A 23343-nucleotide genomic window follows, 5' to 3' on the forward strand; every position below is an offset into this window, starting at 1 on the left:
GAAAAATGTTTTACTAAAAAAAAAAGATAAATTTTCCAATTTCTTCATAAAATCATAATATGTAAGAAAAAAATGTGACAGGTTGGGAGTTCATTTATTTTTCTCCAATATCACTTCATTTTTGAAAAAAAAAGATAATCTGGTGTTAAAAACACAGCAATAAGGTCTTTCCAATGTATGTGGAGAGGGTTTTGCATTGCACTCCTCAGTGTTGCTGTCTTACTCATTAATTGACAATAAATGAGGGTCAGCTTGGCAAAACTGAGGAGTCTTCTCAGTAGGAGCCTCTGGGAACAGTTCTGTGGGGGCAACTTCGTAGCAGTGTGAGAAATTAGTGACACAGTTTATTAGCTGATAGGGTTTCTGGCAGGTGAACAAGGGGTGTTGGACTCCACTTCTAACAGGGAGTGCACTTCTGAGTCTTCCCAGCTAAAGAAGCTTTCCTGAAAAACTCTTCATCTGAACTTCCTCAACTTGACCTGATGTTGTTCTCAATACTCCTTCACCACCTTACCTTAGCTGAGGGTTTGCTTCGCTGCAGTGGTTGTCTAAAACCACACTGGTCCTTCCAAAAGCTGGTTATCAATGCAAGGGCTGATTATGCTGAGGCTGGAGGAATGCTGAAATGTTTCAGAGCACAATACAATTGTGCTACAGAACTCTTTACCCTTGCCACTTCCCTCCATTCCCTGCCTTTTGCCTCTCTCCCTGCAGAGAATTGCTCAGCTATGATGCCTGTGACAAAGGAGGCTGGAGAAGACAGCATAGGGTTGGAGGATGGGAAAGGTCAACATCAACCACCACATCAGGTTCCCGGCCATCTCAGGCCATCGTGTTAGAGCAAGACCTGGCAAGATGATGAGGAAAGGGCTTCCTGTGGATTATGGGAGGGAAAGGTAGGTCCCAGCACAGTCTTTTTCCCTGTAGACCCCTTCCTTCCTGCAGATGCCTGTATACCCAGCATCATGCAACACCTGAGTAGTGGAGTTTGTTCCTACGGTTTTTCCATCCTGGGTTCAAGCACTGAGGATCAGGTTGTAAATAAGGCAATAATTTCTGTGAGTGGAAATGCTCACAAGGTAAATACTTTCATCTTTCAGATCTGCTGCCAAATTCTGTATGACAATGGGCCTTGATAACTGATGGTGTCTCAGAGCTGGGCTTACAGAAAAAAACTTTTAAATTCATCTGTTCTTCAAGAAAGGGAAAGCCTTTTCAGTTCTTTGAAAAATATAACTAGAATTCACACAAAGGGTCCTCTGTGTGCTTCTAAAGGTCTCCTTTTAACTGCATGCTTTACAGTCTGTTGGAAAAGCACTCAAATATTCAGAGATGCCAAAATCAAAGGGTAGCTAGTGTCCAGTTAATCCAACCAGCAGGTGTCTATAGATAGCTGGTGGAGATTCTCTGTAGCTGTGATACAAACGGTCTTTCAGACATCCTCTACTAAAAAAAGGAAAAAACGAGAAAAACTAGATATTATTATTACTACTACTCTAATTATTATTATTATTTCCTTAGGTGCTCAAGTCTATCTTCTCTACTATTTAATTTGTGCATAATTTTTCATAAATCTTAAGGAAAAGATAGTACGATCTGAAAATGGGATCCAACTCCAGAGCTAGAAATACTCATAATTTCTCCTTGTTATCTATTTTTTTTCCCAAGATTTGAGACTTTCTTTTCTGCAAGTTTTGGAAAAATGCATGTTAGTATCTTGCTATGCACAATGTAGAAATCAGAATTTCAAAAAGGAGTCAATACAATAATCTATTTTTAGAATCGAGTTTAAACAAGTCAACAAAATAATGGCTGTTTTCTGCATTATCATCTCAATTAGAAAGGATAATTAGGAGAAGCATTAAATAGATGAAGGAAAAGTTCAAGTAAAAGTAAGGATTGAAGGTAAATTCTTTCCAAGGTAAAAATCTTTCCCTGAAACCAGAACATTCTTTGAAATTAGAAAAAAAAAGGTGCAATAATTACAGGGAAAAAGAATCATTGCTTTTAATTAATAAAAATGTTTAGATTAACAGGAAAGCAAAATAGACTGCTAGGTAGGGATCATAATTTCATTATTTTCAAGAGCTGCTAAATGTAATCTTCCTATATCATAACATACACTGAGTGCTTGAGGAGTTTCAGCAACAAAGCCTTGTTGAGAATAAACTAGTGTTTATTTTCCCCTGAAGTTAACTCCAATAACCCTGATTGTGCCTTAGAAGAAACGAACTCTTCTTGTAACTGTTTCAAAGAGCTGTGAAACCTTTAAAAACCACTGCAAGGGAAATAAGAAGTGCTTCTGTTTTACAGATAAACACGGAGGGCAGCGGAAGGCTGTGGGCTGAGTCTTCGGGTGCCCTCACGAAGGGAGAAGGCGCCCCACAGCAGCAGGCAATGAGGTAAGTTTTCAGGTCAAGGTGACACACAGACACGGGGGGAAAAAAATACCTAACAATGAAAAATGAGTCGATGCTGATGGGCAGGTCAGGCTCTGTGATGGGGCATTGTCGGCAGCCAAGCTCTGGAGCTTTCCTCAGCAGCCCCATCCAAACTCAGATGGTCACCCTGGCTCTGACCCTGGCTCAGGCTCAGCTAAATGCGATGGCAAGGGAGATTAATAACCCGGCTGCTGTATCTTCTGGCTTCAAATCAGGAAGAAAAGTCTCTGGACTCAGGAGGGACCTCTCTCTTGTCCATTAAGGAAATGTTTTTCAAAGTGTAAACATGGGCTGGGAAACTAACTGCTTTCTGTGGCTTTGAAAATTTCCACCCTGAACTGCAAATTGTTTTGGGTACAAGTTGTCTTTCATCCTGTGACAGTCAGTAGTGCCGGGGCCTCTAGTCACTAATGGAACATAAATAATTAACCAAATAATACTCCTGCAAGTTCATCTGTAATGGAAAACACTTTTATCTACACAGGCCAACTCGGCAGCAGGGCAAAAACTACTCCACGAAGGGCCCACTCTGAAATTTTGTTCAAGAAATCACTGTCTCTCCAGTCCTGTGGCTCCGCAGCAGGGTCTGAAGAAGGATTTTGGTGGTATGTTTATTACTGTTTCTTCTGGGTCTCTTGATCAAGCACTTTCCGGAGATTCACACAGGTGCAGCTGGTTAGAGGACTGCAGCTCAGACCAAGCAGCTTCACCTCACACATAAGGCCACCAAAGGAAGGTAAGAAACCCCAAGTCTCTGCTTACAGACATGGTGAGTATGACTACTCTGGTTTAAATCTCGCACTCCCTGGGTGGGACTAGGCAGGTTTGGCAAGTGGGAAAGAGAGTCATTTGTTGTGAACCATCTGGTGTAAGTATTCCACACGAGGTACAGCATCCGCTTCTCAAAGTGCTGAGTCTTAACTGCTTACCTGAGGTGACACCAGGCAGGAATCACCAGAATGGATGGTCTGTGTCATATCGGTACCTGCTACAGAGGTTAAGGAATGTTTCCAGCTTCAGCCAAAATGCCAAGAGCAGGACTCTGCACTGAGACTGCCTTAGCCCCAGGAAGGACCCTGACCCTGGGGTTCATTGCACATGCAGGGAGTTGGAGACGTGCTGCACCCCATCCCCTCCTGGTGTGGAAATCATAGAATCGTAGCACACCAGGCTGGAAGGGACCTCAATGGTCATATGGTCTAATATTTCTCAGCAAAAGCATGATCTAGACAAGATGGCCCAGCAGCCTGTCTGACTGAATCTTAAAAGTGTCCAGTGTTGGGGAATCCACCACTTCCCTGGGGAGATCATTCCAATGCCTGATTGTTCTCATCATGAAAAAATTTCCTCTAGTGTCCAGTCAGGATCTCCCCAGGAGTAACTCGTACCCATGAGATGGAGACAGGCTGCATCCATGACCCTTCTGGTGAGGAGATAAGGGTTCAACCCCTCGGTTCAGGCTTTCTCTGCAGTGACAGAATAAGGATGTTCCTCCCATGCAGGCAGAGTTAATAATCGAAGGGTTTCTCCCTTAAAGCACTTTTTAACACTACATTTAAATGTGCTGCATGCATTATATCTTTTTACAGCACGGAGTAAGAGTGGAGGCAGCTGTCAGTCCAATTAACGTTTCAGAGCTCTACCCTCCAGCTGTCCCTGGGAGGCACGATAAGGAATGACATGGTCCATGGGACCAGTGACCCTCCCTTTCACTTTCTGGCTGGGGAGCAATTATTTGCAAGTTCTCAGAAACACCACCACATCCAACCTTTTCCGGGGAAGGCTGGAGGAGGATTTTGTTACAAAAAGGAAGTGTTTTTTCTTTCATCTGTTTTGTACCAAAGGCAGGCAATCGTGACTCTCAACAGCTTTGCTCCATTCCTTCTCCTGCACCTTTCTCTTTCAGGGTTTCTCCATAAAAGATTGTTAAAAACTACAAAACTTTGGGATTGTAGCTTATTTTCTCTGCAGTTCGGATGTTCTGCAGCCTCAGAGAAGGGGAGGAAAGCCAACAGTCTGGCTCCCATCCTGCTTACACACGGCTGGGCAGCTACAGCTTGGTGGGAGGTCATTATACAAACCCAAGCATGGCCCTACTCTCTGAGCACTTAGAGTCAAGGTTAGATATTTGACTGGATGTATTTCAGTCACGCTACTCTCCCTGCTAACAAAAGCTCATAAAATTCCTAGGGAAAACAACATAAATTAGCACAAACTTCAAGTCTCTCTAAATTATCCCAGCAGAAAGCAAGCCTTTGTGCAGACAGAAGAGCGTGGAGCTCCTGCCCTGGGAGGCTGGGTGGTCTCCCATGTGACTCTGTACCTCCTAGGACCCAAGTCATTAATTCTGTATAGATTTGAGCTGCTTAGATGATGGGCTGTCCTACTCATTGACAGCTCTCATAGACAGTGCTGAGTTCTTTTTTCATGTAGAGAAGAGCTGGTTAAGGTCCACTTGTCAAAACGACCCAGGATTACAATGTGAGACTCAATCTGCAATACAGAGCTGAGAAAACGTGTTCCCTTATTTTGCTCATTTTATGCAGTCACAATGTCACCTCTACTGCGTTCAGCAGCTAGCACTGGGGCATCTGTACCACAACACAAATTAGGAAGACATCTTGAAGCTCACATTGAGCAATACATAACAACACAGATTTCCTCTAGGTCCCTCTTTCAGCACAGGGAACAGAAATAGATAGCCTTATTCCCCAGGAGGAAATAAGGGAAAAGAAAAAGCTGAAGTTAAAAGTGTAGATGAAACATATCTCTTAGACTGATGATGACTTGGTACATGATAGCACTTTGATTTTATCAATCAGAAAACAATTTGATTTCAGCCTTTTCTTCTGGGTATTACAGCCAGGATCACACCAACACTCTAATCTAAAAGGATCTGTTCTATCTCAAGTATTATTTATTCACATGCTTTATTATTCTGTTTCATGGAGAAATGCAAGGACAGCATCTCATTAACTGAAGGAAAATAAAGTTTTCTATTTTAACGTCATGAACATGGTAGCTCTGCAATCAGGGGTTTAAAATGTTTTAAATCACGTTTAATACACTGAATGTACCTAGAGATACAATGTGGCAGGGAAACTTTCCATGCATTCAATGAGAGATGACAGCACACAGATAAAATACTAATCCCTTGTTATCAGCTCTAGGTACCAGACTAAATGCAATTGTCACATATTCTCAGCAGAAGTTGACAGGATCACGACAGGGTTCATTTAGGGTCACTGAAAATTCCTGCTTCATTTGCATAACCATTTCAGCACCTGCTTTACGAGTCTTGCTTTCCAGCAAAAGTTTAAGCAATTAAGCATAGCCACGTATTAACAGCAAGCAATTGTTTGAGGCCCAGACCCTCAAAAATATTTAAACACTACTACTTACTGATTTCTGGGAAAGGCAATCCAGCATCTTAGCCCAAATCTCCTGCTAGATGGAGTAGTATAAATCTTTCTGAAGCCAATATGTCTGTTCCATCCATACATCTCTTTCATGGCAGTTTTAAGATGATGGTAGAGAATCAACATTAAATTTCGAAAATACTTTCTTTGAGTTTTTAACCATATTTAAATGCACTGCTCTTTCTGACAGAGGATAATGAACTTGTTTTATTCTTTCAAGGTATGATAATATCCTCAGAGAAAATTCATATTGGATTTTATAAGTATTTGGTATATTCTTTGTTTACTGTCTCGGTGTTCAGCCATTAGCAGTGAATTGCTGTGTTGTTATACAAACCAGAAAACAACAACTACAAATAACAATCAGTCTCTGCCTCAGGACACACAAGCTGAAGAGAATGATCTGAAAATGCTTTAGAGATGCTTGCCAAAACCAGACTTATTGCTTATGGCCAGAACAGATGCCTGCTAATTCAGGTGGGCACTTAAACTATAAAAGCAGATTACATCTACACACACACACATCTCTGAGTCACCTGCACCACGGCTGCGGCTGTGCCAGCCACTCACCCAGCCTGAATGAAAGGCAAAGAAGGGCTGCAGCTTTAACATTTTAGACTCACAATTATAATTACACTGGGATCTGACCAGGATGTGAAAACTACACACTCTTCCAACAAGCAAACTCATTATTCCTGGACTTGACAAGCGATACCATGTCCTCAGCTGTTGACGAAGCCTGAACCTCAGATCTTTGACTATTTATGTGCATACATAAATTCTTATGCCAGGGGTACAAGAAAGGTTAGAGAACAGAATCAGGAACCAGTTACAAGAGGTAGAATGATTTTGTGTTTGCATTCTGACTCGAAAAGCAGAGAAGCCATGTTTTCTTTCTTTTTCTCAGCGACAGGCATCCACTGTCATCTGGCAACCTGACAGAAACTTCCAATGCTTCATTTTCTTCACACGTAAAACTTTTGATTAAGCAGTAATGGGAATAATTTACACTTTCCTTCATTGGTGTTGGCAAAAGGGTAGTCAAAAAAGGTATTATAAAGGAACCTTTAACAGAGTGTGTACGGGGAAGGATAGCCATGGCAGGGAATGGAGCTGAAGTTCCAGGGAACTCCTCAGAGCTCTACCATTGCCTGTTTGGAAACCAGAAAAAGTGCATCTCTCAGCTTCCCCATCCCTAAAACAGAGATAACAGTACCAAACTTCACATTATAAAGCGCTTTGACTGAGGACTGGGAAAGTTACCTTTGTATTGGAACTCTGCTTCTAGGAACTATATTTTCAGAATCATACTATCACCACCTTCTCCCCACTTCTACTGAACACCCCTTTCTTTCTGATGTTATCAATTTCCTACTATTTTCATGTTTTTAGTCATCCGTCAGGGACAGAGAGCTAAAATGAGCAACAAAAACACAGGCCTTCATTTAGAGACATAATCTGTTTAATAAATATGACTGTAAAAGCAATAAACAATAGCAATTATACATTACGCTACATTGTATTTAACGAAAGGGAAAAGAAGATGAAAAAGTACATCAAAAAAAGTAATTTTAAAATTAGAAATAGTTCCAACACTATAAGAAAACTTTTCGATTGGCTTACTATAAAAATAAGTTGGCTAATGTTGGACTTCAGTGGGGAGTATTATACAGTTGCTGCCAAAACTTTCCCATCTTTCTTAAAGCTGTAGTTGCAAAGACAATAGCAAAGCCATACAAACTGCTGCGTTTCTACCTGGCTTCAGAGAAACTACAGAAAGAGGCAGAGGACTCTGTACTGTGATTATCCTTTAACTACTACGGGTCTCATCTTCTTACACTTGGTATCACTTTTTTTCTTTGCCAGCAAGTAGGTTGATTTGGGTTCATGCCCAATTTGTGACAGAAAAAAATTCAAACCCACCACCACCAAACTCCCATCTTGGGACTCTGGGCAATGCCAACAGTGCTGCTGTCTCCTGTTGGTGACTCAGGTTGCCATTCACAATGTCTATCGAACAAAACCCACTCATGTCAGGAATCAGGCTGCCTCCTAAGTGTGCTACACTGATTATGAACCGACCTCTACTTGCCTTCACCTAATGTGGTTAAGTATTGGTTGTCGCCTTTCTCTCTCTGAACTTCAAACCAAACTCCTGGTGCTAGGTTTACCTGAGTAGGGTTGGAAATCACCAGCTGTGATGATCACAGGTTAGGCTTCAGCCAGATATCCAGTGTCTTGGGAGGACTTCTTCGAGGTATTCCAAGCCTGCTTTCCTGCTGTTCCCTTGCACAGCCTACGTGAACATGTCCTGCAGCCTCATTTACAGCTGCAGTGTAAGATACAAGATTGTGTTATTTGTAAGAAATCAAATCTTGTACAAGAGTAGTCCTGAGGCGCTGGGGCTCAAAATGCATGGTGATAATCAGGCCAAATCTCCTTTATTCTCTGTTCTTTACCCAGAGAGGCAGGAGTTTGCAGATCTGCAACCAAAGGGGGTTGCCAAGAAAGCCATGGGAAAGCCTGCAGACCTCTCCCTGTTCCTTGTTCTATGGACAATGTGTCTTTCAAAAAATTGTCTGGCCTTGGGATGACTCCCAAAAGTCTGGGACTTCCCCAGACAAATCAAAGCATCAGCATTAAATGCAGCTGAGGGTGTTACTAGGGCTTTCTCTTAGCCAAAATTGAAGGTGTAAGGCTGGTAGAAAGCAGAGTGTAAGTTCATGCTGGCAATAACCTCCTACAAGTGCAGTAGGGACAGACCTCCCCGCCTGTAAACGCATGCTAGTTCTGTTCCATTCCAGGTTAGGAAGCAAAAAGTGATCAGTGCTGTCAGTGGGATGCCTTGGTGTGAGGAGGCTAAAAAAGCTGTTTAAGAAAGAGCCTGGCCTTGGGGTTGGGATTGCCCACACTCACACTCAGCCTCCTCACAGCCGTGGGGCACAGGCAGCAGCTGCAGCTTGAGGAAGGAAGGGCAGAGTCCAAACAAAGACATAAACCAGACTGACCAAGAATATTTTCAGTGCCTTTAAACTCCAGTGTGATTTTTTTGTGTGTGTGTGTGTGTCCTATGAAAGTCTGCTGGGGTGGCTAGCCCTCCCGCAGCCCAAAGTGCTAAAAGAGCAGTTAAATCTAAAGCCAAGAACCCTAAATGCTCCCTCCCACCTCCCCCAGCCTGTCTCCCCCCACATCCCAGCCCACCCCTCTCCCTAAAGAAGAGACCCCCATGCATATTCTTGGCCTATATCATTATGAAGTTTCTACAAATTAGAGACAGATCAGAAAAAAGAGAGAGTGGAGGGGTGAGGGGAAGGGCTGTAGGAGTGAATAGTGGTACCAGTTCCTCTCCCCCCACCCCCCACTAAAATTGAACACCTGTACAACGCAGTTCCACTATGGTCTCAGTATAATGTCCACATGCACAGGCTTAAAGCTAAAAACCCTTTGTCATCTGAAGAATTAAAAAGTCCAAATGCAGTGAGTTCTCCTCTTTTTTTTTTTAGATATAGATATTTATCGGTGTCCTCAATTCAACCATTTACATAGGAAGGGATTTCTTTTGTGCTCTGGGGCTCAGCAGCTGTGGAAATACTTCCTGTGGCAAAGAAAGAACAAAATAAAAGAATCAGTAAATAACAAGTGTGTTTAGCCAAGGAAGATGTTTGAAGGTATCACCTTGCTGGCCTTTGGGATTCAACTGTTCCACTGACACGTTCTTCCCAGAAATGTTTTCTTGTCATTCAAAACACTGAAGGTGATGTCCTGTTCTTTTGCTAATGAAGATGATTCACCCATGTTGAACAGAAGAGGGAGAGGCCAGAGCAGTGGGGTGGAGGGAAGGAGAGGTTGAGGTCCTCAGAGGAAATGTGTAACTCATTTGCAATGATAAGGTGTTGGAGATTTCATAAATAACCTAAAGCTTTGCATTTGCAAAAGAAAAGCCTAAACCACTCACATCCAGAAAATAGGGACTGTTGGGTTTTTGCTGCCAACCTTTGGAGAGAAAATTAAATGATCCAGGGACATTCATTCAGATTCCTCCCAGGAAGGATCCCTGAATGTTAGTCAAAGGGGTTGAAAAAACCTGGCGTCTGAACAAGCATACAAAAGAGAAACACCCAATTACAGTCTTGCTTTGTTTTCCCAAAAGAAAGAAAACTCATTAAAAAAGAAATTGCTGATTTCCAGAAACAGATGAGGTGGTTGTATAGGAGAGTGAAGAGCCTTTGCACTTTCTATTCTGTTCACACATAGGTCCAGACCTTTTCATTTTGTCAGTGAGCTCTGATTCAGTTTCCTCATTCATCTTACTGACAGGATGGAAAAACACTCTTAGGAAGTTTGTTGGACTGATTCCTTTTGATAGAGAATAGAGTCTATGTATCCCACACATTTACCTTTTGTGCTCACTAGTGCAGTTACAGGTGCAAACCAAAGAGTTATAAAAGGCCAATTTCTGGTTCAATACAGTGTCCAGTACCACAGCTGAGAAAAACACAAAAGCTGGCTATTGTAGAAAGCCAGAAATGCTATAGCTGCACCAAATAAAAACCTATCCCCAAAATTGGCTTTCACTGCTCTTATCCCAGAAGCATCAAGGGATTAGTTTCCAACACCAGCAAGAGCAGTTTTGAAGATACCTTGAATAGAGCCAGCAGGTGACTGACTCTTGCCACTTCAGTCTGAGTGACCTGTGAAAATATGTATTTCCCTACCTCTGGGACAGTGTGAACCACAGTCATTACATTCTTTTAGAAAAGGGAAGCCCAAAGCTCGTCTAACTCTAGGAGGAGAGTTCCCAGCCTGAAATTGGGTGTTTCTCACTTAGCATCTTACATCAGTTTTGCCCTGGAGGTTTCTAGGGGAAAAAGAAAGAAAAACAAACAAAAAAAAGAATTGTTAAAGTTTAGGACCCACCGCTCCGGGTCTTGGCTTGAAACCTCTTGGTGATCCACAAGCCTTTTGGAAGTCCTCTGTCCAGACTACCTTGGTTGCATTTCCTTTCCTTGGGTTCTGGACTGTGGCCTGCGGTTGCTCTGTATGGGGAACACCACATGGGAAGGTTGGTCCCCTCACTCCATCCTGTGTACTGCTAAGCAGGGATGTCCAGGTCTGCTGACGAATAGCTGCTTAAAAGCTTTTAATAGCTACCAGATCTCCCTTGGTGAACAGGTGAGGAGAGATCAGTATTGATTGCAGTGGGGCTTCCAGCTTAGACATCAGTTTCATCAAGAGACTTTCTTCTTTTTTCCTCCCAGGTTGTTTCACAGGCCACAATCTTAGCACATCACATTCCCTCCTTTAATTACCCTTCCCCTTGCTCCCCCTCTGCAGTAGCTCTGACACCAAGCCTGCTTTAGCAAACACTCCCATACAATTCAGGGACATCTTCAGGTAGGATCTAAAGTTTGGTTAAGCTGATGAAATTGTGCAAATAAAGGATCTCAGTTATGACTATGCCTTACTGCTGTCTGAGTGAGAACAGCTATAATTCCTCTATAATAGGTCCATGTCCTTATTTGCAGGGTACCTCTGGTCTGGGCCTGCAGAACTGTCACCTCACAAGTGAAGCTGAGCAATGCCCAAGCAATCCTTGAGCAATGCTGGCTTTAGCAGAACATGTCCTCAAGGTGAAACCTCCCAGCTCTGTCCCAACACTTTTACTACAGTCAGGGTAACAGAAAACATATAAGCATGAGCAAATGGGGGACTGATCCCAGTATTCCCACTTCAAGTCACAGAATCACAGAATTCTATGGGGTTGGAAGGGACCTCTGGAGATCATCTAGTCCAACCCCCTGCCAGAGCAAGTCCACCCAGAGCTGGTTGCACAGGAACGTGTCCAGGAGGGTTTTGAATGTCTCCAGAGACAGAGACTCCACCATCTCTCTGGGAAGCCTGTTCCAGTGCTCTGCCACCCTCAAAGAAGTTCCTCCTCAAGTTTAGATGGAACTTTCTATGTTCAAGTTTGTGCCCCTTACCTCTTGTCCTGTCACTGAGCACCGCTGAAAAAAGTCTGTTCACTTTAGGTCCTATTAAAGCCTGCTTTGAAAATTTTCAACCACAGAGGCCGGTGGGAGAAATCAGCCTGGAGGCAAACCCAGCTGTTCAATGCTGAGATCCCAGGTTTTGCTAATTTTCCCTAGGAATAAGCCAGGCTAGCATCGCTGCTGGCAACAAGGTCTGGCACAGCACAAAGGCTACAGCAGTCAAAATATCAACGAATATTTAGCCTTTAGATCTGACTTACCGAATCACCTGCTCACCTCCACGTTCCAGGTGAGGGTGGCTGAAGTTCTCCTGGATATGCCTCGGGTGTGGGGTTTAGCCCCGCAATTACGTCAGCCCCAGCAAAATAAATTAAATTGCCTTGTAGCGCAAGTTAAATGCCGGCAGGATTTTTGAGAGGGGGAGGGGATCTACACAGAGCAACTAGGAGAGAGAAAAAGCCTAAAGTTGTTCCCCTCCCTTTCATCACATGGCAGTGAAGGAGAGGGGAGAGTTAGCAAGGTTTCCTGTAGCAAAACTAATGCTGCAGCAGAAGAGGATGGGAGGAGGAGTGTGCAGGAGTATGGGGAGGGGGGAGGCTGAGAAAAGGGTTAGCCAATTACAAGTCAGAGTCTGACCAGCTGCGGGATGCTGCAAGTTATTTACCTATGGGCTGGACTTCCAACTTCTCATCTACTAGTTGCTCAGGGCTCATCAGCTCACTTTGAGGGACATTAGGTATGTTTTCCCTCTGACTGACTGGACTGACCATCTCTTGATCTTTTTCATTCTGCATCTGTGCATATATATTAAGGCCAGGAATCTTCCTAAAACATTAACAGAAACCATCATTGTGGGGTACTCTGACAGATGACGTAGCATCAGCTTTTACAAACCAAGAAACAAATCACTGCAAAAAAAAACCCCAAAACCCAGCAAAACAAAACCCAAACACCTCAGTGGAAGGTGGCAATGGGGACAAGGAAGTGGCTCAGGGAGGATCATACCTTTTGAACTTGTAGATTACAAACACGGCTAGTCCCACAAAAACCACAGAGAGGAGCATCAGCATAGCTGAACCACTGTGACTGGGAGTGAGGTCCACCAGAGGAGCTGCAAAAGAAGGACCGAATGTTAGATCTGCCCCCAGACCTCATCTGTCCACATATCTCCAGGGCTTTTCTCCCTTTCTAATCCAGCTGGGAAGAAACCTGGGTTCAGAACGCTTGTGGTGCTCAACGTACCCCATTGCTCTCTCCTTAGAGGCCTCTTCTCTCTGGCCTTTTAGAGGACTGCCTGAAACATACTCTCTCAAATTGCAGACAATTACCTAAGGTAGTTGCAAATGAGGTCACTTGGGTACCAAAACTAGCATTTTCTGGATGATCCTGGAGCTACCCACGGGCTAACTTGTCATGTTGACCTTCTATTTTGCTTAGAGCTGGTTTGGGTAGCTCCCAATGCACAGTGAATAGCAAGCAACTGGGTCATCAATTTTACTGAAGCAAGAATTGCCCCCTCCCTTCCTGACCAGAAGTCCACTGTCCTTCACAGACACTGCCTCAGCATCTATGCCTTATCATGGCAAGCTCTTTTCACACCTCTGACATTTTCAGTTTCTCCCTTTATCCCCTTCCTACTCTTCTGAACATGATCTACTCTCTTTCCTCTGGTGCCATGCTCTCTCTCACACAAGTCTTCCATGCCAGAGAGTGCACAGGTTCTAGGAAAAAAAATAATTAAAAAGCCTTAAACAAAAAGTGTCTGTGCTTCTCTTCTGAGGGCCGTGCACCACTTTTTCATGGAGGCATGAAATGTGCTGAGGCCAACACATGTCATTCTTCTGTGCTCCAGGGAATGCACACGCTCACATACAACACGCACAGGGGCTCATTTCTACAGGTTCTGCTTGAATATCCATCCCAAGCTAGTTTAGATGCCTACACTTTTGTTCCCCGCAGCTCCTCTGCTGCAGAAATTGCTGCTGTGCATGGCCAGGCACACACACACACACAGGATGAACACACCCGTGTACTGTGGCACAGGAACATAAACGTAGGCATATGTGTACATACATGTGCACTTACAAAAACACACACTGAGCTTTGTGGTTCAGTCAACTACGGGCCATAACTGCCCAGAGTCCAACACAGAGCCACAGTGAAAAGGCTGGGAAAAAACACCACAGAAAAGAGCAGCATCTCTGGGCCATGTGCATCCCCCCTGGATTGTGTTTTCTAGGGACTGCTTCTGGTGCTGGCTTGTGTTCCAGGTTTCCCTGCTTTATTTTATTTTATTTTATTTTATTTTTAAAAGCTTGGATTTCAAAAGGACAATTCTTCTTCTTCCTCTTTGACAACCAGAACAATAGTTTTCAGCAGTGAAGTAAATCTCTCCGGGCATTTTGTCAAATTCTAAACTATTCCCAAGTTTTGATGTCACGAAATTGGGCCTTTTATTTAGACAGGGAACTGAGTCATGACCTCTGCAGCTTGATAAGGAGCCATATTCCCTCAAAGACCTCACAGTGGCTGCTCTCCGGGCTTTTTAATACCCAGTTTGGCAGTCCAGGCTCATTTTGCATTCTTACTGAAGCATATTTCTGCAAGAGACAACATCCTGTGGTGTTTCTATAGGCATTGTGAAGCCAGTTACAGCAATCACTCACATCTCACCAATGGTTTCAAAGAGAAGTACAACAGAGCCTACCTTGCAGGACAAATGAGTGTTTGTATCTATTATGGACAAAAAGAACTGATTCCTGGTGTGTGTGTAAATACAATTAAAGATGCCCGTTTTTGTGATCACAAAGATCATGTATTTAGAATCATAGAATTGTCTAGGTTGGAAAAGACCTTCCAGACCACCTAGTCCAACCATCAACCTAACCCTGATAAAAACACAACACTGTTCCACAGCTAATGGAAAGCAGAAAAATACAGCAAGAATCCCAGGGTGGATATTATCAAGTTCTGCTTAAGAAAAATGAAATACTGCAAACACTAAGGCTTTCTTATAGGGGGATTTAAATGCGGTTGCATTATACCCTTTCTTAACAGTCTCTTTTTCCTTCCCTTTATTGACAAGGCAGAATGTGGACTGACACCTGCTTGGGCCGATCTGTTCATACAATAAAATGCTTTTTGTAGAGGAGTTTGATGGTACAAGTCAACTGAGGCTTTTAATTTGCAAGTTAGCAAAAGAAGCTGATACCAACTGATCAGAATTATCAGAAACTCCTGGAGAAAAGGAACTCCTAGGAATCCCAAGCACAGATTTGTTCATCCCATCTCTTATAATAGTTAAATATGGTCTGTACCGTGAAACGAGGATTTAGCATACAGAATAGACAGAGGTGCATATAATTAAATATCAGGACTTTGAGATGGCTCATTTTGAGATAGGATTAGTTGAAGTCCAAACTGCCTAATCTTATATATGTGCATACGTAAATTGATTCTTGTCTTTCAGACTGCTGAACAACTTCTGAACTGTGCTTAGTTGCTTTAAGCGTTTGTTGACTCTAGAATATCTAGCTGGTAACCTTTGCACTGCGTGATCCAGGCTGAATACACCACGGTGCTGCTTAGCTGGTGAATATTTCAGAGACAGCCAAGAAGTACACATTTCTGCTGCTACTTATGCTGCATTTCCAACAACAACAGCAACTTCTTGCACATAAGGTAAACAAAAGGATTAGTTGTAAATGCAAAAGCATTTCTTTTTGGCATGGTAAAAAAAAGGGAGGTGGAGCAGGCATTTTAATGTCTGCCTATACACTGGTTTGTTGTTCTGACATAAAAATAAGAAATCTTTTAAATACAGCTGACAGCACACTACTAACATCAAGGAATGTATTGTTTGCTGTGCTAGAGAGCAACAGAAAGGGTGTAGAAAGAAAGAGGATACTGACCTGCTGATAAATGGGCAGCATGGACAAGGATTTGAACTCCTGGCTTCAACTCAAAATGGACCAGGTTTTGGTTCAGTTTCTGGATCAGTGTTTCTGAAATCTGGAAAAAAAGGAGAAAATGAGAAATGCATTTGTTTCTTGATCATTGGTTAATATTGCCAACAGGTGGGTAGGAAATGGAGCTGCACGCAAAGCCAAGATTTTGCAGGGGCACCAGACCTTCTGTGCACCATTTCCTACCACCTTACAGAAAGGGAGCTTGTGAAAGCTGAACATCTCTGCCAGTACTATGTCCAGAGAGGTTTATGTCTGGTTAACAATGACCGATAGCACCAAGTTGCCCTGTCACACCTCTGTAGGAGTGGTCCAGCAGCAAAAAGGACCCTCACAGGAACATTACACCCACATGTTTAAGAGTCTGCATGACCAGCCAGCAACAGCACATCAGTGAACTCCATTTACTGTTCAAGCAAAGAGAAGTGTTTCAATTGTTAATGCTCATTTGCTCATAACAAGTAAATTATTGCCCTTTGGGTGGGCAGCTCTCTGATCTTGGAGAATGTTCATAAGATGTGATATACCTCAATCAAAATTAATAGTTTAAGTCCTTACCCCAGGTTGCACTGAAACTTCAAGTCCTAAAACTAAATTTCATTTCATCCAGCTCTTAGGTTCAAGCCATCTGCTCCCTAATCCTTAAGTACGTACCAGAACCAGCTCAAATCTTGAAGTGTTTACTGACTACAGTGTGGCTTAAACAAAATGCATGTTCCATCTATTCTTATGGATTACACACAGACAGAACATGCTCTTATATTCTCTCCTTCATGGGAGAGACACTCACAGAGCTTTTAGATCACTAGACTATTGTACCACTGCTCTGGCGACAACAATGGAGCTCTAGCAGAAAGGAGCTATTCCTCCATAAAGGACGCAACAGAAAAGATGAGCATTTGCTGACATAAGACCTCATGAAACCTGTATTTGTACAGTGAAGAAGCCAAGCTTTGGTCCAGTCTGTTGGTAAACATTACTTCTTTTAAGTCGGGTTGTCACAATACGCACAGAGCCACTTTCTCCATATCACTTTTAATTAAATCCACGAAGTTCCAGGCATGTTGCCATTAAAAGCAAAAAATCCAGATAGATTAATCAAGGAATGGAAGCCTATAGACATAGTGTTGATAGTCTGTTGTCTTTTGTATATTCATTTGCTAGATGTTTCATGCATTTCACCTTTTCTTACGGCAGTGAGCAATTTTCCAATTGAGCATGGCCACCGTTCTGCATCTTGGTTCATTAGGGAGAGGTGGGTGGAAAACTGCAAACCCCCTCTCCTCCCACCCCCCAGCCCTTAATATGCAGGTGCTGAGAACTTTATGATTTTATAGCCATACCAAGATCAAGAGGAACCATATTCTATCGCTCACCACTTAATTTAATTTGTTTTAAATAAATCCTTATTCCTTCTTGAAGATTGATGAAAAATTGTCAGAAAAAAGAACATTCCAATAATTTTTACACCATCTTTTTCATGCTCTTCATTTTAGTCTGGTTGAGTTATTTCAGTAAATGCTACCCAGATATGATTAGATGTTCCTTGGCTATCATTCATCACAGTACGAGATTTATCTGCCTCTTTTATTTTTTTAACATTCTTAATGGTTCTTTCAATACTCTTGGCTTGTACACTTCATTGCTGGCTGCTGATCATTTGAATAGGTGCCTTTGGTTCAATATCAATTTGGCAATAACTCTTACAGGCATTTTATTTATATTTTTAATATATCTCTTTAAAGTTTACAATTTTTTATGAGTGCCAGAATGAGCAGTAAATATATTTCTTCCTATAGCAAGAAAAAATACCACCTGCTTACAAAGAGCCATCTGCTGAGCTCAGAGCAGCAGGGATGGTGACACAAAGATGTGTAGTACATGAAGAAAGCCTGGGAAGCACATTATATCCCTCTTTAAGAATTTGAGCATATTAATAACCGGGACTGACAATTATAAAGAGTGCTTCATCTCTAAAGCTAGAGCAACAGATGCAGATCGATGTGTTGTACATTAATGGCTCATGGAAATCATGGGAACAATATCATCCTGGCCATTTCCAGCCCTAAACGTGACCTAACAACTCTTCTCCACACCCCTGCAGGAATTGTCTTCCCTTGTGCTCTGAGATCCTGATGCTGCTGGAGCAGCTGACCCTATGAAAAAAAGGAACTACAAGACAGTAAACTAAAGAAAAGAGAAAACCACATCGTGTCATTCATCTTCAGGACATGGTGATAGCTGCAGGAAATGGTCGGGGAAACAGTAGGGGTAAAAACCTTTATGCTTTCTATACAAAAAGAGGCTTAGTGTGATGTGTAACTGCCATTGCAGCTGGCAAATGCTGCTATCCAGTGTCGAACAATAGTTTCATCAAGCATTTGGGCAAGAAATGGAAGAACAGGAGAACCTCAAGAAAGCCAGTATGAGAAGGGACCAGAGACTTTGTCTGTCACTGGTGGCATGAAGGAACACTGAGGTCTCACTGGGCCTGCCTGAGGACTCCGTGGTGCAGAGCGAGGAGGGCAAAGCACCAGCAGCAGCAGGGACATTCCAGCTGAGAGGTGCTGTGGCAGCCTCCCAGCAGGCAAACTGAGCGTGTGAGAGAAAGCTCAACCAATATTCCTGTCTGGAAAGCCGATGAAAAGGAATAATAGGAAAGGGAGAGGTGGTAAGAGCGAAGGCAGTAAGAAAAAGGAGGAAAGGCAGAGAGAAACAGTCACGACTGAAGTTTGTTATTACCGTGTTGCCTTGTTACCCCATCATGAATGAGGACCTCATTGTACTACATCCTGTACAAATGTAACTCAGAATAAAATGATTTCCTGCCTGACACCGTCAGTATCTCAGCAGAAGCTTGAAATAGCCGTCACTATTTCAGGACTATACATAAAGTGTCAAAACAGGCAGCAACTGTTCACGCTGCTCGGAGTATACAGCATATTTCCTTGGCTCAATTAATTATATGCTCTCCCACTGGCTTTTTGGGTGCAGCTTTTTTGCCTGGGTCTTTCTGGAATCTGAGCAACTCGAAAAAATGAATAACAGCCTGAGACCTTCAAAAGTGCCAGAAGTTCTTGTGAAAATCAGACATCTGCCTTCCTCAGGCAGCTCTGCAGATTCCTGACACACGCTTCTGAGGGAAGAACAGATGCATTCAGACATGTTTTTAAAATGTTTGCTTGCTTAGTACAATATTTTCATTTCTCTTTAAGTGGAAAGTCAGATTCTCTTCGAAATTGACATATAGACAGTATAGAAAGAGGGAGAAAAATGCATTTCTGTGCTTCTAAAAATTATTTGAAATAGAAACCGTACACAATGGTTTACAAATGTCAGTATTTGAGGTCAACAAGCAGGTTACACACAGCTAAAGGGCCAAATTCACATTGGAATTGAATCTGCTCTCCAAAGTTGGATGTGACTACGTGCCTGGTCCTTGCATAGTCCCAAGGGGATCTGTGAACCACAGATCACTCAGGACAATCACTTGGAGATTGGAGAAGTGGTTTTTCTGCCTTTCTTGTTCTATCAAGTCTATTTCTACCCCAGTGGATCACAGGTTATTAGACTTTAACCTAGGAGTGGTTCTGACTGTTTACAACATTAATAAGGTTTTTTTGAAGTAAATCTCCACGCAAAGGCAGATCTTAGTCACCGAGGTAATGAAGAGATTCCAACAGGAAGCATTTTGGGTCTTGTTCCTCCCTTTATTTCTGCATTCAAAGTGGTACCATGGAGGCATTTTTGTTTAAAAAGCAGATAAGGAAACATCAAAGTCCTTTGACCTGTTTCAAAAATAGCTATGCAACTCCAGTTGAACAGCTAGACCTTCACCTGGGGAACAGGTTGGCCTCAGGCCTGTCCCTGTTCCTTTCTCACTCGTGGAGATGCAACTAACTCAGCTGAAGACAAAAATTCTTAGAATAGCAACCTCCTAATTTATAGTCTTCAAGAGTCTCCCTTGTGAAAATAATTAGCTTTCAGAATTAGTTTTGGTCCTTAACTGAGCCTCATTGACTTTATCTGCTTCATTTGCAGAATTAAGCATGATGTGCAAAAATAATTCAGTAATAGAAACCATTCTTCATGTATCATTTTTCATCAAAGGACACATAATGAATAATAATAACAGACAATTTGTGAAGGAAAAAAAAGATTCCAATTTAAAAATGGAACAAAAACAAAAATTAATTTGGCTTCTCTTAGCATTTTGTCAGAATTAGGAGTGTGAAAGAACCATGTGCACCAAGAAACAGAATTATCACTCAGAAGAGCATTTTCCTATACCATTATTGAATTTTGAAACCTCTGGCGTAAATTGGTTTAGACAAATTGAATGTGATTCAACTGCGCCAGTATGTACTAGGTAAGAATCTGGATAATTTTATAGATACTATGTAAGGATCTCAACTAATGAGTGTTACACTTCTATTCAATTCATTGAGTAAATCAATAAACAACTAAGGAAAGAATTATGCACATTGATTGGTAGGAAGCAACTTGAACCAGCATTACAAAAGTGAATCAGGAGTCAGGGCAAACGTGGACTACTTTAAATTGTGCAACTCACCCTGCATAACCTTGGTTACTTCACATGAGGCCTCTAAAGATTGTTTGCCTGAGCACTGAAAATAGCATAAACACAGACTTACAAGGTCCAGCAGGAATTTCTTAAGATCTTTTAAAGAAAGACGCTAAATTCAAGTTGCCATTAGTATCCAGAGATACTGTCAGAGCACAAGGTGAAGGACATTAGTGTGGTTAATCTCGGACAAGAAATGACCAGCAGATACGAACTCAGAGAGAACATGGACATAAAAGCTAGGATCTGCTTAAGATGAACATGGGTGACCAGAAGGTGCATTGAGGATCAAGGGCTGCTCTGTACACTGAGCAAGATGAGAAGGCGAGAGGGCTGAGAGTTACATGGCAGGACTTAACTCAAAGATACTAAGACAAGATACACAGACAGCCTCTTCTACAGCACACAAGCAGCTGATCAAGAAAAACTGACTAAGAAAAAAGGCCCTTGGGTCAAGGTCTTCTGGTTCATATTATTCCATTGCCTCTCCACCTGCCTTTACTTCTTAAACACTGGCCTAACCTTTCCTTACCACCCAGTGGAAGACTTGGTCTGCATATCAAGGTACAGACGTTAAAAAAAATATCTCTCCTAGTAAGCACTAGATGATTTACCCCTCTTCATGGAATTTAGTTTCCAGGACTGATTGGCACCATTTTCTGTAAGATTTGAAGGTGTTCACTGTCATGATCTTGTTACTAAAATATTTTGGTGACAGGTACATCTGAAATACATCAGAGGAAAGAAAAGCAGTGAAAGTAAATACTCTGAAACACTAAAGCTTAGGAGGGTGGCCGAAAAAAACATATTAAAAAAGATAGAAGCTCCATCAGCTACAATGAAGCAGAAGTAAAACGAAATCTGCTTTAAAGAAAGAATCCTAAGACGTATACACATACGGGTTTCCTGAATGCCACTCTCCACAGCATTAAACTTGCCAGAGGTATTTCATCTCCTCAGTTCATCACTGCCCATTTGATATTCAGTCATCCATGTCATTTCCCATCCCTTTGGCTGGATACAGATACCGGCCACAGCTGTGTGATGTTGAGCACAGTTGGCTACCAATCACCTGGTGCTGCCATTTGCCAAAGACTCCATCATGCCTGTACACTGCTGACAGCTCCTTTCAGAGAAGAGATTAATGGCTTCACATGTCATTAACTAGTTGTTCCTACATCTATATTGCATTCTGCTTTTACGGTTATTTTGAATAGGCCAGGTAAAAGCATGCAAATGAGAACTAAGGGGAAATGCACAAAAGCACCGAAAACTTTACTTGATATGAAAACATCACTTTAGAATTCTTGTGTATCTTCTGCTTACATCTCATTTGAGTAACAGCAGACACATCTCTATGTTTGACAAAAAGCCTCCGCTAGCAAACAATATGGAAAGAAGATAATATGTGAAATACATAAATAAGAATAAAATAGAATAAAAGAATAAAATAGAATAAAATAGAGTAAAACTGTACTTTGAAATAAATTGAGTAATCATATCTGTGTATTTGTATCACTGCCCTCTACTGAATTGTAAGCAGAATATCTTCCTACCACAAGTTCATTTTGAATTGGATTATGGATTCACTGATTTGACAGAGTTTAGTGCTAAAAATTACTTCAAAACTACTTGAAATGCTACTAATTAGATGTTTGCTTTTCACCGAAGAGAAATAATTCATTGCAATTGAAGCAGCAGATCTGAATTTTGTGATCATCACATTCACCAAGCCCGTCCATAAGGGCAGTAAAACCTGCATGCCTGCTCAAGTGCCAGTGGCAATTCTGGGTGGCTGTTTTTGCAAGGTTTGGGATATTTTAGTGGTGTTGCAGTGACAACATGCAAATCAAACAGCAGCATTTTACAATTGCCAATTATTTCTACATTTTTAAGCAGGTTGGCAGTCTGTCCTCAGTTGCTGTGAGATGAAGCAGTGGAACCAAGTGACTGAATTAAAAAAAAAAAAAGCAAAGTCACAATATTCTGATGATAAAACCAAAATATTTTAAATATGCAAAATGTTTTGGGATCCTGCAGGATGAGAAGGCCTTTTGATTTTTGTGAAGCTGTGGAGAATCAGTTTACACTGACTACAGAAACTGGAGTGGATCAAGTAATGATCCTCAAAAAGGTCCTCAAAAATTCTGTATTTATGTATTAGGGGGAATCATCCCATGCTGCACATTGAGAAAACTTCCCCAGTCTCCTACACAGCCTTTCCATTCAGCTGACAAGAGCAGCTGAATTTTTTAAAAGGTACTTTAGCCTCCCATGGGAAATATCAGGAATGCAGAGTTCACATTTCTAAATGTAATCTGCAAACAGATATGACAATACTTGGTACTGTGTGTACACACACACAAAAAAATCATTTAGGGCACTTGAAAGAGCAGTACATTAGCTCAAGGAGAAAATGACATCTACTATCTAACCTCAGTCTCAACAAGAGCATGAGATACAAAAGCACCACCCTAATGAAAAACTGCATGGAAATGTGTATTTGTCAAGTGTGGTGCAGGGTCTAGGACAACTTCCACAATCCTTCTATTGTTGTACCAAACAATTCATGACTTACTGCATCTCATAAAATATGAGTGACACAGTCTAGTATAATAGACTTTGGCAAATGGGAAATAAAGACCTAGATTTTCATGGGACAGGGGACATTTAGCTGCCTCTAAGGTCGATGGGAATTATGTACCCAGAGACCACAGAGCAGCTGGACAGAGAGACTCAAAGGTATACTTAAAAAGCCAAATGAGCATGTACCAGAGAAAAACTGACCAGCTTGATCTGCCTCAAGAGGAAACAGCAAGAAAGGAAGCCCCCCTGTGGTCATTAGATATGTATCAGATTTACTGATAAATGTGAAAGCCCATGAAACTGCATACAGCCTTCATTGTTACCCACGGCAGAATAGTGGGCTTGCTCAAGTGACAC

At 42.0% G+C, this 23343-nt stretch overlaps 1 protein-coding gene across 4 annotated transcripts in view; it reads right to left on the minus strand.

Moving 5' to 3' along the window:
* Positions 1–9068: 9068 nt before the first annotated feature.
* LOC106898323 (VPS10 domain-containing receptor SorCS1-like) overlaps positions 9069–23343 on the minus strand; it is a 296409-nt gene continuing 282134 nt past the window's right edge. Inside the window, exons 24-28 of one of the 4 annotated variants that reach the window (XM_014959506.1) lie at positions 15762–15861; positions 12856–12961; positions 12515–12675; positions 10778–10896; positions 9069–9455 (exon numbers count right to left, since the gene is read on the minus strand). In XM_014959506.1, the coding sequence (XP_014814992.1) occupies positions 9399–9455; positions 10778–10896; positions 12515–12675; positions 12856–12961; positions 15762–15861 (543 nt within the window). In that variant the 3' untranslated portion in view covers positions 9069–9398. The remainder of the gene's footprint in view (positions 9456–10777; positions 10897–12514; positions 12676–12855; positions 12962–15761; positions 15862–23343) is intronic. The other 3 variants (XM_014959524.1, XM_014959514.1, XM_014959531.1) reach the window with 3 other exon arrangements.

The sequence above is a fragment of the Calidris pugnax genome, unplaced genomic scaffold (assembly GCF_001431845.1).
Source record: "Calidris pugnax isolate Ruff unplaced genomic scaffold, ASM143184v1 scaffold4, whole genome shotgun sequence".
NCBI classification, from domain to species: domain Eukaryota; kingdom Metazoa; phylum Chordata; class Aves; order Charadriiformes; family Scolopacidae; genus Calidris; species Calidris pugnax.